Raw genomic sequence first — 16543 nt, 5'->3', positions numbered from 1 at the left:
CATCTCTCTGCTTGTGTTGTTGTCTGAGCGGCTCAGGCACTCGCTGCCTTTTTAAGCTCAGAGGCCACACCGGGCTCGGTCTCGGTGTGGATCCTGTCAGTCCCACTGCCTCCCAGTACGTGGGGCCGAGGTCGAAGGAAAGCAGCCGAGTCTGACGTGAAGAGGGAGGGGCAGAAAGCTCACCTGACAAAGGTCGAGCCCACAGAGCACAGAAAACGATTCAGTCAACTCATTCCTGCCGTCAGGGAACCATGAGGCAAAGAAAACTGTTAAATAAATATACTTTACATGACTGACAGTCTTGTTAAATTTGGCTATTTTAGTATAAATACAATATAAGGTGATGTAAGGCTGGGCAATAAATCAATAACAGTATATATACATCACATGAATAATATCAATTTATAAAACATGGTAGAAAATTCAATTTGTACAATATCCACTGAACTCTGATCGAGAAATGCAAGGCATTCTGGGCGATGTAGGCAGAGAAAGACTTTAGCCGCTCAGCCTCTCACAGCTAGCTGAGCTAGGCTAGTGGAATCACTGATGCTGCGTTCACACTGCAGCATCAGTGATTCCACTCAAATCGTGTTCGGTTTGGGCGTCAGGAGAGTCTGGTTTACATTTAAAGTCTATATGGACGCAAGTCGACGGCGCGTTGATGGTGATCTGATGGCGATCTGATGGTGATCTGATGGTGATCTGATGGCGATCTGATGGCGCGTTGATGGCGATTTGACGCCGCGTTGTATTTAATAATGTGCGGTTGAAGCGTTTTGGAAACAAAAAAAAAAAGGACACATTTTCTCCTTCTCTGATTTCTAATGTCTGAGGAAAGTTACTGAAGAATTAACTTGGCATCAGATGACAGAAATGAAAATGCAGGCCAGTGGAGCCGGGTTTGTCTTCTGACATGAAGCCTCATTCTTCAGAGGCATTTTTAGTTGCATTAAAACAAATAAATGGGAGAAACATGATAAAAATGTGATCAGTTGGTTTAGTTCTGCCAGCGCTTTATAGAATAATAAAATGTTAAAATATTATGTTTTACAGGTATTAGAAATGCTGTGAGGATGTTTCTAGTCGTCACTGTCTGATTTTTCTATGCAGACCAGTAAAGACACCAGTCACTCACCAGTTTACTTACTGGAGAAACTCTGTTTTTAAGATGCTGCTCCAGTGCAAGGTTTAAATTTAGGTCCCATTTCATAATGACACCTTGGTTTTAGGTAGTAAACCATTAAATTTGGACTCATACTTGGAACTGTGGTGGTAGAAAAATGCAAACTGGCATTTACTGTTGAATTTTTATTTATTTTTTCTAACCTTTTCCATCTTTTCTTCCTTTACGTTCTTCCCTTCTTTTCCAATTTGTATACAGGCCGACACTCTGCCGTTTTCTACGTGTTCTCTCCTTCCTTTACCTTTCCATCTCTCCATCTCCATCTATTATTTAAGCATCAATAATGGGGCCTGTTGCTGTTGTCGCCAGCCTGCCGTTGCTGCTGCGGCTGCAGTTGTTGTTATTTTAGACAGCTGTATCCTCACTGATCTGCTCCTTCCTGTCTTCTGAACAAAACAAACTCCTCCTGAAACCACTTTTGCTTCGGGTTTGTTTGTAGAAGCTTTTTTAACGCCTTCCTTTTAGGTTTTTGGCTCGATGTTCAGAAGAATGGCATGACTCCATCTTTAGCATTTCTCAGGGTTTTGCCTTTGCTTCTCTCAGTAATCAATAATCCATGCACAACATTGGCATTATCAGTTTGTCTGTGTTGCATATCAATTGGGCCATGTGTGTTGGTAGGGGAGCTTCACTTGGCTGATGGTTTAAATCCAGGGCAGGACGGGGTGGAGGCGCACCAGGCGTCTGGAATCTCTAAATAACTTTAACTTTTGGAAGTAAACATGGCCGCCTGCGCAGTTTAAGCACATGAAGAAGAATGGATGAAAACCATCTGAAGGTGGAAACGTTTCTGTTTTTTAATTCAACACCTTTATGACAGAGTTGGGTAGTAACTAGTTACATTTACTTCAGTAACTTTTTGGATAAAATGCATTTTATTACGCTGTTTTACTTTTATTTGGGTAATTTTATTATGAAGTATCTCTACTATTACTGGAGTAAAATTTCTGTATTATATTCACCAGACTCAGACACACACCTGCAGTTTCTGTTACAGTTTTATAAGTTTTGGATTAGAAGAAACTGATTTGGAAACAATTTATTTTGCCTGATTTTATTATTTTGTGTTACTAATATAAGTTGTTTTCATTTTCGTCCTTAAAATATTTCCACCTAACTTTATATTTTGGTCTGCCTGATGACGTAATCAGTTACTCAGTAGACGTTTTACCAAATACTTTTTTACTCTTACTTCAATGATGCAATAAGCAATAAATTAATTAATTGCAGGATAAATTAAACTCATGATTTATTGTTTTTTCTCTCTTTCTACCAAAAACTGAACATCTAAACTACTCAGTATTATTCAAACTAACACTTCCAGTTCCACTGTTAAATATTTACAGGAATTTAAAGTTTACTGATGTTTGAGAATCTGTTCTTGCATTAATTATAGAACTTGAATTACAATATTATCGTTTATTGCAGTAACTTCTAGCAAAATCTATTGACTCTAATAGATAATCAATAAGTTCAAAAGCATAATGTTTGGGTCCAACTGCATCTCCAACTGATTTGGGTTGCAAGAATGAAAGGTAACAAGCCACCAAACGACGACGCTTCACCTCAGACTGAACATCTTCCTTTTTCATCTCCAGGGACCTAATTAGTCCCGATCCCAGAAGAAGAATCCCAGACGCTGAAGACAAACATCTCTGAGGCTTTCAGCGCCCAGATCGACGCTCCCTCAGCGACCGACAACAGAGATCCACACAAAACTCATTCTATTAGGGCAGCCGGAGCGTTCATGTTCCCATAAATCAGCTGCTTCAACGACGATAAAAAAGACGAGCCGCTGCTTTCCTTACAGCATCAGAAGTTCAGCAGAGGATAACGCCGGTGGATTATTTTCAGAAACTAGGCCAAGGAATTGTTAATTATAAACTCGGCTACAATGCAGCTATCAGAGTTCAGATTGAGTAAATGTTCAGACAAACAGCTCCTCTGTGGCCTGCGACTCCATCTGCACAGCTTAAACAGACTAAATCCCTGTACTGTTAATAAGAGGGAAAAAAGACAAATTTAAAGCCGGAGGAACAGAGCGGTGAGCTTTCCGAATATTATTTTTGGAAACCCTTAAAACAGATTTGCAGCTGCAGCTGCTTAGAATAATGAGACGTTGGTGAAAAAGACAAAAAATCCCCAAAACATCCCAGCTACTCAATGACTGGATTTATAAACAAACACTGAGAAAAATGCTTTTTAATGCACATCCCCTCCTAAAAAATGATTTATTTTAGAGATCCACCAATCAGTTTTCCAGATTAAAAATTTTGACTGATTCCAAAATTAGAAAAGAGGAATAAGTGAAATGCAACAGGCTACAGAATCAAGGCAGCAGCCAGTTTCTAAATAATTCTTATCTGAAAATAGTGGGAATTTAATGCACTTAATGCACAGAAAAAACATTTCTGTTGCTTTTTGGAGCCAATTTTTCAATCATCAATCAGAAAAATTGGTCAATTCCGACATTTCGGTTTGATTGGTGCATCTCTCAGCCCACCAAACCCCCTCCAACATGTTTCAAAATCAAATGCAAAGCGGAGCAGTCATGCATTTCTAGACAGACAGCATGTATCCGTGTAACATGCTAATTAATTGAGATCTTCATCTCCGATCCCCCCTATCAGCGGCGCACACGCCGGAGGAACGGGCCAGAAAAGGGATTACGACATCGCTTACTTTGGAGGACCACGGCTGCAAGCAGTTGGCATAGCAACGGACCAGGAAAGCCATTTCCACGAGCAGGAGGGAGCCGGAGAGGGGGAAGTTTCCCCTCTTATTCGCCGAAAGGATGAGGAAAGAAATAAATAAGTAAGAGAAGAGGGGGACGGCTGACGCCACCCTTTCTGCTGCAACAGAACCGTCCAGATGCGTTTAAAACAAGATGTCTGTATTAATTAGGCAGTTCAACCAAAGTTTGCAAGCTCCTACTTAAGCAAGAAAGTTGCAGTAAGAAAACACAGATTTGTTAAGCCTGGCAAACTTTTATCAAAAGGCTATTTAGTCAGTTTTGTCCTGCTAAAGATCCGGCAAGAAGATGGAAAAAACTTCATCTCAGGGTTCAAGTCCACAAGGCGCAAATCATCTGCATCTGACAAACTCCTTTCTCCGTCTCTTTGCAACTCTATAAAGCTCCAGCGATGGAAAGGTGAGCGGCGGCGTGCAGCTCCATGCCAGATACCAGCGATCCCAGCGATCCCGCTCAGGTGAACCCCAGCTCCAACCATCCAGTGGCTAACCTCACGCCGGTGTTCCTCCTCCCCCTCCCCAGCCTTGGAGAGAGAAGCCAACGCGGACGGATGCTGCACGGAGAAGAGTCAGCCGCTAATGGGAAGCGGAGGAGAGAGTGGGAGCTGGGAGAGGCAGGGGAAGGGAGGGGAATCCAGCTGAAAAAGAATGACATCACCTGTACAGCGGGAGAGGGCGGGAAGAGAGAGACGGGGCAGGGGAGGCGGCTCATACGAGGCGAGCGAGAGCAGCGCAGAAGCGGGGACTGCATTAAATGGATTGACCACTGAGCAGATGTGGATGGGAGAAGGAGAGATAGAAAGAGATGGAGATGGAGAGGACAGCGAGGGAACATGTTTATTGATCTGCCGGTAACATAAAGCCGAGTATATGGAGGCAATCCCCTCCCCTCTGTGAGCATAAATTACACAAAACGAGAAAGGGAAGGGGGTGGAGGAGGAGAGGAGGGGGATGAATCCCAGAGAGATACAAGGACAGACTCTGCAGCCGAACAAACGGCTCAGGAAGATTTGCAACAGAATCTGACGTCTAAGACTCACAAACACAGACGCAGAAAAAACCTTGACAAATCTAACAAAGGCAAAATAACTTTAGAAAAATCACAGTGACGTCTATCCAACAAGAAGAAAAAGCAACCTGGGACTTATTTTTATGTTTCAGGACAAATCTGCCCACATTTAATAGATAAAAATGAGGAAGAAATTTAAGTAACTTATTTTAAGATAATAGATTCGATAAGTTAGTAGATTCAACTCTACACCAGCTGAATGGCCTTTTGAAATCCTCAGGTTCATAACCAAGAAGAAACTAAACCCTAATGAAGGAGTCGTTGCTCATTTTGACCACATTCATCTGAAAATAAACAATCAGAAGCATCTTAAAATCTTTAATCCACTTTGAATTTAATCACATTTTGCCATGGAGTCCAGAGTTTTTCTTTGTAAAACATGAGCTGCTTTTTGTAAGAGCAGTTTCTTGGCTGTTCTTCTTGATTTGATTTGTTATATATTTTTATATAACAGAACATGTGAAAGTGGTAAAAATCACCTTTTCTTTAATATTCTTAGTAGAAAAGCAACACTGCAACACTTCTTAGTTGAAGCAACTTCCTACAGGAAACTAAGAAAATTAAAAAGTATCATCAAGACAAACAGCAAAATGGTCTTTTTCAATTAAATTGTAAAAATATTGCAATATTTTTATTGCTGCTCTTCTTTAAGTATGCTGAAAGGATGTTAATAAACTCATAAACTGTGATTCAAGTAACTTATAATTCCTTGAAACTTGGCTGTTATCCCCTGACAAGTGGCTTTGATTCCAATGATAATTATTTTTACAAAAAGCATCAGTAAGTGTTTCCATTTTCCTTTTCCCTGCTCTTCATGCATTACCCAGAGTGCACTGTGCTCCTGACACCAGGACAATAAAGATGAAAGCGTGGGGGGAGGATCTCCAACCAGAGACAATAGAAGCTGTCTGTCATCAGAAACTCTAATTATTAGCCCAACAGGAAGAGACGCCAGAAACAGGTTGAAATAATTTCCTCAAATTGTTTGATATTTTATTTTAACCATCTCATTCTGGCTCCATGCTACTGTTTTTACAGTTTAGCTAGCTGCTCTGAATCAGGATCTCTTTCCTCTGCGTTCTGTGCCAACGAGGAGAAATACACCTCCCGAGTAGGAATGACATCATCTCTCCCCTCAGCAACCAATCAGAGGCGAGCACATGGAGAAGAGCCTTCAGAGAGCGCCGTGTACACAAGAGAGACGGAGAGGAACGCAGGGAAAGAGGCAGAAAACCAAAATGGGAGGCTGGTGGACGGAGCAGATAGTTACTGGGATGAAAGGATGAATCAAACACACACAGACCTGCAGAGACTCAGCCATTAAACCCCACCAGTTCATATGAATGAAATTACAGATCACTGAATGGATTAAAGACTCTCGGCTTAATGGATGGGGCCTGTCAAGTGAGTGCATGCAGTATATCTGTGCTTGCATTAAAAAGAAGAAGTGTGTTAGTGTAAGTGTGCACTGGCTGCAGCTTTCTTCGTTTTTGCATACATGTCTGCTCTGCTGGGCTTCAGAGCCTCAGTCTTAATAAATAAGACAACAGATAAAGTCAAAGGGAGAAACAAATAAACACAGAAAAACACTTTTAAAGCCAATCTGGCCTTCCGACTGCACTGATACTTTTATTATACTTACTTACTTTTCACCCACACAAACAAATTAGTGTTTTTAAATAAGAAAACATCAACAGCTGCTGTAGATCCCCCCCAAAAATACATGTTTTCAGGTTAGATGCATTTAAGAAATAATTTTTCAATGTTTTGTTTATATATAGTTTGACAGCAGGTCAGAGTGAATCAAATGAAACCTGAAATATTGATTATTGAATCAATTTAACATGTTGGGACAAATACAGAAGAGAAAAAATTATTTGGTAAAAAGTCTAACTGATCAAATTATCAATCATTTAATTTTTAAAATTTATAACATCAGATGGACCAAAATATAAAGTTAAGTGGAAATATTTTATATTTTTAAGGACAAAATTGACAATAATTTATTTAAGTAATAAAAAACAACAAGAAAATGTTTCCAAATCAGTTTCTTACAATAAAAAAACTTCAAACTGCTGGTCTGTGTCTGTCTGGTGAATTCTTGTTTTTCATTCAGTGGGTAGAAAATCCAGAAATTTTACTCAAGTAAAAATACAAATGCTTCATAATAAAATTACTCTAGTAAAAGTAAAAATAAAATGCACCTCAAAGTTCATTTTCCCAAAACGTTACTGAAGTAAACTGAGTCTGTAGGTCTTTGAAAGGCAGTGCAGGATTCAAACCAAACATGTTTCGGTTTTAAGGAGACAGTCGCCTCTGACGGTTCGTCTGACCAGGACACAAAATGAAACAATGAAAACGGCACAACGCACACAAACTTTCAGGACATTTAGGCATAACTGAACATGAAGATGTGGACTGTGTGAGCAAAACGCCGAGCAGGACAGACGTCACACAGGAAACGTTTCCTGGAACATTCTGTCTGCAGCCGCGTGTGTCTGTGAACACGAGTCGGGTAAAGTCAGGTGAACGTTTCAAACGCAGAGGAAGGGGCAGAAAGAGAATAAAAGCAGCAAGGCAATCATACAAATATGAAAATAAACAGAACATACTGGGAGGTTGAACTGTGACTTAAACATTTTTTAGAAAACATTACTAATTCAAACAGGCAGCAAACGACAGGAAACAGCCGGCAGACAACCACACATGCTGTGCAGCGTGCTGCAGCCAGACGACACAAGGCATCCTGTGTGAACGGTCGGGTCTGTTGTGTGAACATTTGGGGACGTCTTTCACCCAGAGGCTGCTGAGACCAAAGCCACTGATTCCTGCTGGGAGTCAGTAGGCCAGGTTAATCAGTCTGCTGTCCCATGCCTACAGCGTGCGGTCAAAGGCAGTTTTTAAATGCAGCTCACATCTAATCAGTTCTGTCAGGCCAATTAAAACCAGTCATCTGACTTAAGCTCTGCAACACACTGATGCAATCATACATCCAGTGAAAGCAGCGTTTCTCAAACTTATCCCCTTTAACAAACACTAACCTAACCTTAACCTGCACTAATAACTTCTTAAAATACACAACCTGAAATTAAAATATTAGTCTCTTAACTCATTGTCTTTATTCTTCTGTGACTCCACCATAAAACCATGAAAACGTTGATTTGGTCAAAGTTACTGTGATTCTGAACTTATAGATTCAAAACTTTCCAATGTTGGAAATAAAAAAGGTTCTTCACTACCAGTGTTGTGTGCACTAATAACAAAAAATACACTTGAGTTGCTTTGGCAAAAACAAACGTTTTCTATTAGTAACTGTTTAATTTTAGGAGTTCAGATGCAGTTGGTCAGTGTGGGGCGCAGCGCTGCTCATGCTGAGTTGAGTTAAAACTGGTGCAATGTCCTAAAAAAATCATTAATAAATCCATTAAAAATAAGTGGCCCCAGTACAGAGCCTTGGGGTACGCCTGTGTTCATAATTCCTCACCACTTTAACAGTGGTTTGGTTATAGCCCTGTGTTTATTCCTTCTGTGTGTTTCAGTGGGAATGAGTTCAGGACTTCCTGCTATTTAAAATCAACCCTTCCCTTTCCGACTGGCCTCTGCAGAAACTGCCTTCACCAGATGGGGAAACGGAAAGAAACCAAAGCAACTCGATTGAACCAACACTGTTAGCCCACTGTGCATGCAATAGGTAGTTTTATTACAATTTCCCTAAAAAACTGTAAAAAATAAAAGTGGATATGATGAACATAACAGATAAAAATCCCAATTTTTATCCACAGAAAGAAAAATGAGAAGACAAGCAAGTGATGAGAGGATAAAAAATTCAGACAAGAGGAGAAAAAGAGGGCTGAGGTAAAAACTGCCAGTGGGATTTCACAAGGTGAAAAAGAGGTAAGACAGGAGGATTAAAGGCTTTGTTTTTCTGCAGGACACATGTTACATCTGACAGAGGATCACCTCAGCTTTTCCTGACAACTATTAAATCTGCTTCTGTTCTGAAGCTTCAACTGCTTCCTCGTTTTCAAGTTAATCTAATCGCAGCCTGAAATATTATCAAGCAGATGCCCAAAAAGAAACAGGGAGGATAAAGGTTAAGCAGCTGAGAGGGAGGAGACAGAGGGGGGAGTATAAAGTGGGAGATCAACAAGGTTGTCATGTTAGTGCTGGTGATGTAATCCCTAAAATTAGCAGCAGCCAAAGACAGTGGTGCACTGTGCTGCCCAGCTTGTGCTGTTCTCTACTGCACATGCAATCATGTCCACACGATTAATAAAGTCAAAATATGAGGCAAATGTGGGCCAGAAGTTAAACAATCAAGCTTTTAAACCACTTATTAGTTCAGATAAAGAAATTAGTTAATAGGAATCCTCCAAATTAGTAAAACGATCACGAATAAATTATTTCTCAATTATATTTTAAGTTATGCAAAGAAAAAGCCACAATAAAATGGTTTAGACCACAGGTGTCAAACTCGAGGCCCGTGGGCCAAATTGGGCCCGCCGTCGCTTTTTATGAATTGATTGATATTTTTGTGAACAAGTTTTATCAATACATTCTGGCACAACCGGCCCTTTAAGAGCATTTATGATCTGAATTTGGCCCAAAACAAAAATGAGTTTGACACCAAGGTTCAGATGAAACCGTGTCTGTGTGTCAGAAAGGAGCAGTCAAATCCAGCCCTGCAGCAGACGGTGACAACACACTTCCAAAGCACAAATCACTGCAAGAGGTTTGTAAAAATATGTCATTTTTTCCACTTTGCATTACTTTGAGTTCCTCTATTACATTAAAAACTGTGTAAAAGTTCAAGGAGTGTGGATACGTTGGTGTGTTTGGGTGTGTGAGGCTGTTTGAATGAGCCAGTTCAAGAACAGTTTGAGTATTTCTGAGCCTTGGTAACAATTTGAGGAAGTAAACAACCCACAGATTAGAACATGAGGTTTGGGTCTGGGTGCCAGTTCCAGGGGTAATGGCTTATGCATATGTTTCACTTGCTGGCAATGATTTGTGGTTGCACAGAGAATTAAGTCAGAACAAAAGCAAAGAACTTTAGTTTAATAGAGGTTTCCACAGTAAATTTCTCCATTTGCTTGATACCCAATACTCTCTATTTTAAGAGCTACTTACTGCCAAAAAGTGAACAAAATGTCCCAACTAAAGGAGTAGAAAGTACCACATGTTAAAGCATGACCTTTTCAGCTCATTTGTTGGCTTTCTAACCTGCTACACAGAAAACTTGATGCCACCATTGAGAAAATAACTGAAAAACTTTAATATTTACCTTTTAGTTTGTTATAGAGACGTTGAGAGGCGAAATCTCGTGTGCAAAACAACGACTAGCATTGGTTTTAGCTGTTAAGTTGTCAACATAACGAGCTAAATCTTAAGTATGATGTACACATGAAATTAATTGTCAACACAAATACAAACTAGATAACGGCAGGAAAGAAGTCTCATTAAAGGTTATAAATATATAAAGAGAGGGAGAGAGAAGTAGTTCACTTTGCTAGCTTGACTATAACAACCTTAACGTAGACCTGCAGCACAGCCGGCACAGAGAGCAAGAAAAAAAGAACAATATGTGATTCTGAGTTATTTTTCCACAGTTTTTCTGCCTTATTTTCCCTTTGCTGCAGCGCTGCACTAAATTAATAATCCCTACATCTTGAGATTTAATTTTGTTCACTAAGTTGTTCTACTGCGACACGATATGGATGACATGTACAAGAATCGTCTCCAGTGTTGTGCGCATGCGTGAATCTTCCAGTAACATGCAGCGTTTCTGTAAAAAAAGAAGAGCAGCTGTCATTCATGTCAGCTGCTTCAGAGAACCAGTACCAGGTATTGACATAATTATCAACGATGAATACTAAAACTGACCAAGTACTAATGTAAACAATGTCAAAATGACCTTCACTTCATACTCTCCTCTGAGACATCATTTTGATCTTCTGGCTCTGATTAGGCCTTCCTGTTCTCTTAGGCCTTCCTGTTCTCTTAATTTCTGACTCTCCATCTTTCCCCGGGGCTTTACTGAGCTTAGCAGGGGTAGAAAAATCCCCCAGGGCTAAACTGGTCCCATGTGTGTCCATATAGGAGGAGACAAGATGAGAACTGGAGGCATTAAGGCAGCAGGCAGATTTCAGACACAAGTCTTCCAGGACATGTCAGCTCAGCATGAGAACCACGTCAAGAAGGAAACACTCATAAATAATACGCATAATGCTTTAATGACACTGATGACAATTGATGGGGAATATATTAACAAAATCCTTCATGTTTCGTTTTGATGCCAAGCAAAACAACAGTTATTTCCCAAATCCTACAAACGCATTCAGTGCTGAAAATTCACTTTTTAAACAACAGAGAGGCTAGAAACTGTTGAAATGTCTCAAACAAGAACATTATTTAAAAGCTGCTTCTACAAATGCAGGTGCTTTTAACCAGTCAATGAAAAGTTATCAAAAATACCATTTTAGACTCAGTCTTCTTCACCCTTTCCTTGATTTCTAAATGTTCAGATGTTTATGTTTCCACCAGGTTGACTCCGTTATGACAAAGCACCCTGCTGAGTCACAGCAATGACTTGTCAACCACATGAAGAGTGCAGCTTTAGATTTCACCTGACTGTAAACGGTGACTTCAGTCTCTGATGGACGAGCATGACGAGCAAAAGCTCATCAAAATGAGACAACGATGCAACAAAACCCAGCGTCATGGTAATGTAATCCCCAGCAGAAACAGCTCAAGGATCGGTGCATGAGAGGCCATTTTGTTTTGACTAAAGTGAAAGTGTGAAAAGCTGAAGCATCATCGTATGACTTCATAAAAATGAGGCAAGATTTTAGAACTAATCAATCATTTAAATCTTAAACTTTTTCACATTCTATTATTTTACTGCAACAAAATTAATTTTGTTTTTTAGGATTGTAAAAAAAAAGTTGCTTTTTTACAAATACAAATCTGAAAAGTTTTGTGGTTTGTATTTTTGAAATATCAGTCAACCAATTTTCCCATCCAGAGACTGAATGAAGATCTGGACTTTGACTGGACCAGAGGCCAGATTTGCATATTAATTGATTAAAATGACTTGGTAGGTGTGCAGATTTTCCACATTTGTTTCAGTTTTAGATGATGATTTGAAAAGGCTTCGTTGTTTCTTTAGGATATTGTTTTAAATGTCAATGTTGCTTATCCCTCTCCAAAATACTCTTGTCTGGTGTGTTTTCCTGTCTTGTTTAAACAGCGTTTCTAAAAACACTTGAGAAATAATTGCATTGACACAACATATTAACATGTGCACATAAAAAACAAACAGACCTGTAAACGGTGTAGTGAGCATGCCAGGCCAGTAGGGGGCGGTGAAGATTTGTGAACTTTCTGATCCAGTGGACTATTTTTGCAACTCTTTGCTTTAAAATAGCAAATGAAGAGGTGCAGCGATGAAGAGGTAAAAACTGGAGTGACTTCCAAATGTTTTCATCATTTTCATCAGTATTCCTGATGTTTGGTGAAATTAAATCACACACAGATAAACTCTAGATAGTAATTATGTGAGATCTGAAAACTGACTGCACTGGATTTTTAATTGGAAGTATCAAATCAAAAAGGAGTGAGTACATCAGCTCAGAGTGATGATGATTTCTGCTTTTGTTTGTTTTTTTCTATCAGATACAAACATAATATGAATATGAGCAGATCAACAATCCCAGCATCTGTCACCTCAAAGGTATTTGAGTAGTGGAGTTGGTTTTTGCTGATAACCCAGTTAGCATATGTCAGGTTACTATAAACTAAATGCTTGATTATGTTCTGGGAGGAAAAACAACACAACATGTCAGACATCTCAGCCTCTGACACAGGAAGGTAGCAAACCACAAATTCTGCATCAGACGTCTGTGTCTTCCGCTGAACGTTAAAGAAAGTCACTTCCTTCAGAGAACCAAGAAAACTGCCTGGCTGGCCACAAACCCGTTCAACACAGACACTTAGCAACCCAAAAGAATTCAAGTCTCACAACAGGCTATTCCAGTGACAAACTGATACAAATACCAATAAATCTGTATGGAAAACTCATTCTTTGCAGGCTTTCTTCAGTGTTTGGTTGAAGCATTGTGTGCAGAGGGCTGAGCCTGTTCTGGATTAATGATCCAGAGGTGGCTGGGAGCAGCCTGGCTGTAAAAAGCCCCTCAGCGTGGGTTTCCCCCGCAAGGCAAACCAGGTGATGGCTTCTTATCCATCCTCACCAGCAGAGGACAGACAGTCACTCTGAGGCTTCTGATGCCTAAATGAAGAGCCTTTCTCTGCTTATTTCAACATGTATGAGTGTGTGTGTGTGTGTGTGTGTGTGTGTGTAGTGAGTCGTTATTGAATCCCAGCGGTCTGCTGCTGATCTTCTGCCTCACTGGTCCAAAAATCAGTAATTTATCTTAAATTAAACAACAAAAAACCAAAATGTGCAGGTTATAAGCATGTTTACACATTTTCTATCATTCACTGACTTCCTGACTATGATGATGATTTACTGGCGGTAGTGTGTGTGGGTGTGTGGGTGTGTGTGAGTGAGTGAGTGTGCGTGTGTGTGTGTGTGTGTTCTTCTTAATTCATACATTCAGAGACTCCATTGACTCCAAGTCGAAGCATTAAGAGACGCAGAGACACCAGACGCAGTGCAGAACAGAACAGTGATAATGGATTACTGATGTTGTTATGCTTCAGTAAGAGCTGCAAACATCTTCCGATCTAATGCCAGAACTTCACTTCACTTCTGCATAGAGGATGCATTTGTGTGTGTGATATGTGCTTTTAAAGCTTCTGTTATGCTATTAAAACCTGCAGTATGTAGCTTTTATATAAAAAAAAAAAAACAGTAACCGTCACCATGTTGTGATTTTTTAAAATAAGACAAATAATCTGTGAAAAGATGGATCTTCACCTTCACATGAGCTACTATTGTCATTTGAAGAAATAAACCAAAAACAACCAATCAGAGTCAAGAGGAGGGGCTTAGCACTGTCAATCAACATCAAGTACTTGCTGCAAAATGTGCTAATGGTGGAGAAACAACCACTGTTACAGGAAGATGAGTTTATCTACCATCATTGCTCTCCGTTCTAACTAGCTTTAGCATTCATGACATTATATATTACTATATAGTAATATTATTGTAAATTATAGATGAACAAATTTATTAGAATTTAAAGTTTACTGATCTTTGAGGATGTGTTCTGGTATTATTATGCCTTCATAATACTTGAAATGGTCTCAAAACAACAACAATACTAATTATTGCAGAAACCTTTGGGACAATTTATCATAAAAATGTGTTTACTGTTCACTATTGCTTTAGCATATGTGGCTGTATTGTTGCCCAAACCAGAGTGAAGATTAAAAAGTCTCGTAAACCTGCCTCTGTCCTGCAAAGTTTACCTTAACCCTTGTGTAAAAGGGCAAGTTGTGGTTCCCAACATGCATGTTGTGATCCATCTGTTCGCCACATTCCTATCAGCCACCCACAGAGCAAGCAGACAGCGGCGTGCGCATGTGTGTGGCGACATCAAAACGACCTGCTTTTCTCAACACGGCCTGCTTCCAAACAACAGGTGTCTGATTCAGGTGGCCACTATCTACGCCGTCATCAGCACACACACAAACCAACAGAAAAATAACTCAACTTGTCAAGATGAACGCATGAAATATTGTTGAATTACTTCCTACCTTGTTGTTGACATAATCCTGAGGTTGGATGCAGCAGAAAATATGTGGAAAAAGAAAAGAAATGAGATTTAAAAGTATGCCAAGAGCCCTACACATGTCACAGCACAGTAATCTCTAGTGAAACTGTTTTTATATGTGCCACAAGCTCCTCCTGCTCTTGGTCAGCTTGAATTTAATCCCAAAGTTCTTCTCTAATTCTATGTATTTGCAGGGCATTGTTTTTGTCCTGATTGTTTTTGTCCTGATTTTCTGATCTGCCAGCTTATTGGAGTAAAAAGGCTTTGATTTTTTTTTTTTTTTTTTTTGTTAAAAGTCGAGATGTTTGACTTTAACATCTCATCAAATCAATTCATTTTATTGGGATTTTATGTGAAAGATGGAAAAGGATGCGCGGTTTAAAGGGCTTTGTAAAGATTTTACTAGCTGGTGGCTGGAAAACACTGGAAAATGTTTAATATATTTAAGATTTAAATATCTAAAATGGATTTATAAACAGCCCCCTAAATAAAATCTACACCTGAATCCAAATACTTCCAACTGCTGAAGTCCTGCTGACAGTTGGGTCAGGTTGGAAGCAAAGCAACATGAAACATTTTCTGTGCTGGAAACCAACAATGAATTCAAGCCCAGAAAGTGAGTCCTGGTGGCGGCATGCTTTTCAGAGGTGATGGGGATGTGCATTTAGTTAAATATAGAGCAAAGACAACTTGGTGGAAGCAGCCAGAGTTAGTGGAAAGGTTTAGTAAAGAACAACTGGTGTCAAACTGGGTCGGCGTCCTGCAGCTTTAAGATCCGTCTTTGTGAAAACGCACCTGGATCACATAATCAGGAAAAGTCTATAGAACTCAGGAGGTGTGTTGGACTCGAGATAAATCCAAAAGGTTCCACAACATCAACCCACAACGACTGTAATCTGACAACCCAGGTTTAGATGAAAGCCTTTTCTTCTGCTACAGTGACCTAGTCAAAGTACAGACCTAAATCCAACTGAGAACCTGTGCCAAACTTCACCAGGACACTTCTAGGGTCGACAGAGGCCTCGTTTAAACTCTCCATTGAGGCCCTTTGCGCGCCAATGCAGTGGAGCAGCCTGCAGCTGCCTGCAGCAGCCTGCAGCTGCCTGCAGCTGCCTGTGTGTCTCCAGATGATTAGCTGCAACTGTAACTGACACAAGGCCGAACCCGGTGATCCTATCGGAGGGAGGGAAAGTCGCTGGGGCGCACATGACTGTGCACAGTCAAGGTCAAAGAGCAAACAGAGCCACCAGAGGTAGCCACTGTGCAGAGAAACGTTTAAATCTTCAGAGTGTGGAGGTGACTCAAACGTCAGTCATAAATAACAACAAGGCGTAGCAGCACAGTAACACAATTTGTCCCAGAAGTTACCGCGGTAACATATTGTCGTTATCAAGTTCTTCTGGTCCAGTTTCTTAAAATTGGACAAAAATAACTGTTAACTAACTTTTCAGCTTGTTTTCAAGCAATAATTTCTTGATATTGATTTAAAAAACTGCTTGTTCGATTGGCAGATGACATGGGAAAATGTTTTGTTATAAGTTAAAATAATCTGCCAGTGGAAGTAAAACTTCTGCAATCTTAAGGAATTACTGACTTAAAACAAGCTCCAATTTCTTGCTGAAAGGTTTTTTGTAAGTAATCTTATTTAAAGTTTACTAAGGTATTTTCATTGGACAATAGACCAAAATTACTGGTAAGACTTTGCAGAGAAATTCATTTAACATTTAAATATCCAAAACATTTACACACAACAACTGAAACAACAATTAAAGTCTTTGTAAACAGAATTATCCTTCAACA

At 39.8% G+C, this 16543-nt stretch overlaps 1 protein-coding gene across 8 annotated transcripts in view; it reads right to left on the bottom strand.

Moving 5' to 3' along the window:
- The window catches only part of LOC122844678 (rap guanine nucleotide exchange factor 6-like), a 129722-nt gene that overhangs the window by 65011 nt on the left and 48168 nt on the right, over positions 1-16543 (bottom strand). For 7 of the 8 annotated variants that reach the window (XM_044140372.1, XM_044140373.1, XM_044140377.1 and 4 more), the window contains one exon: positions 14727-14744. In XM_044140372.1, the coding sequence (XP_043996307.1) occupies positions 14727-14744 (18 nt within the window). Of the gene's footprint in view, positions 1-3868; positions 4260-14726; positions 14745-16543 lie in introns of those variants that run through there. The other variant, XM_044140378.1, reaches the window with a different exon arrangement.

The sequence above is a fragment of the Gambusia affinis genome, linkage group LG15 (assembly GCF_019740435.1).
Source record: "Gambusia affinis linkage group LG15, SWU_Gaff_1.0, whole genome shotgun sequence".
NCBI lineage: Eukaryota > Metazoa > Chordata > Actinopteri > Cyprinodontiformes > Poeciliidae > Gambusia > Gambusia affinis.
This window is presented reverse-complemented; position numbering and strand designations above follow the sequence as displayed.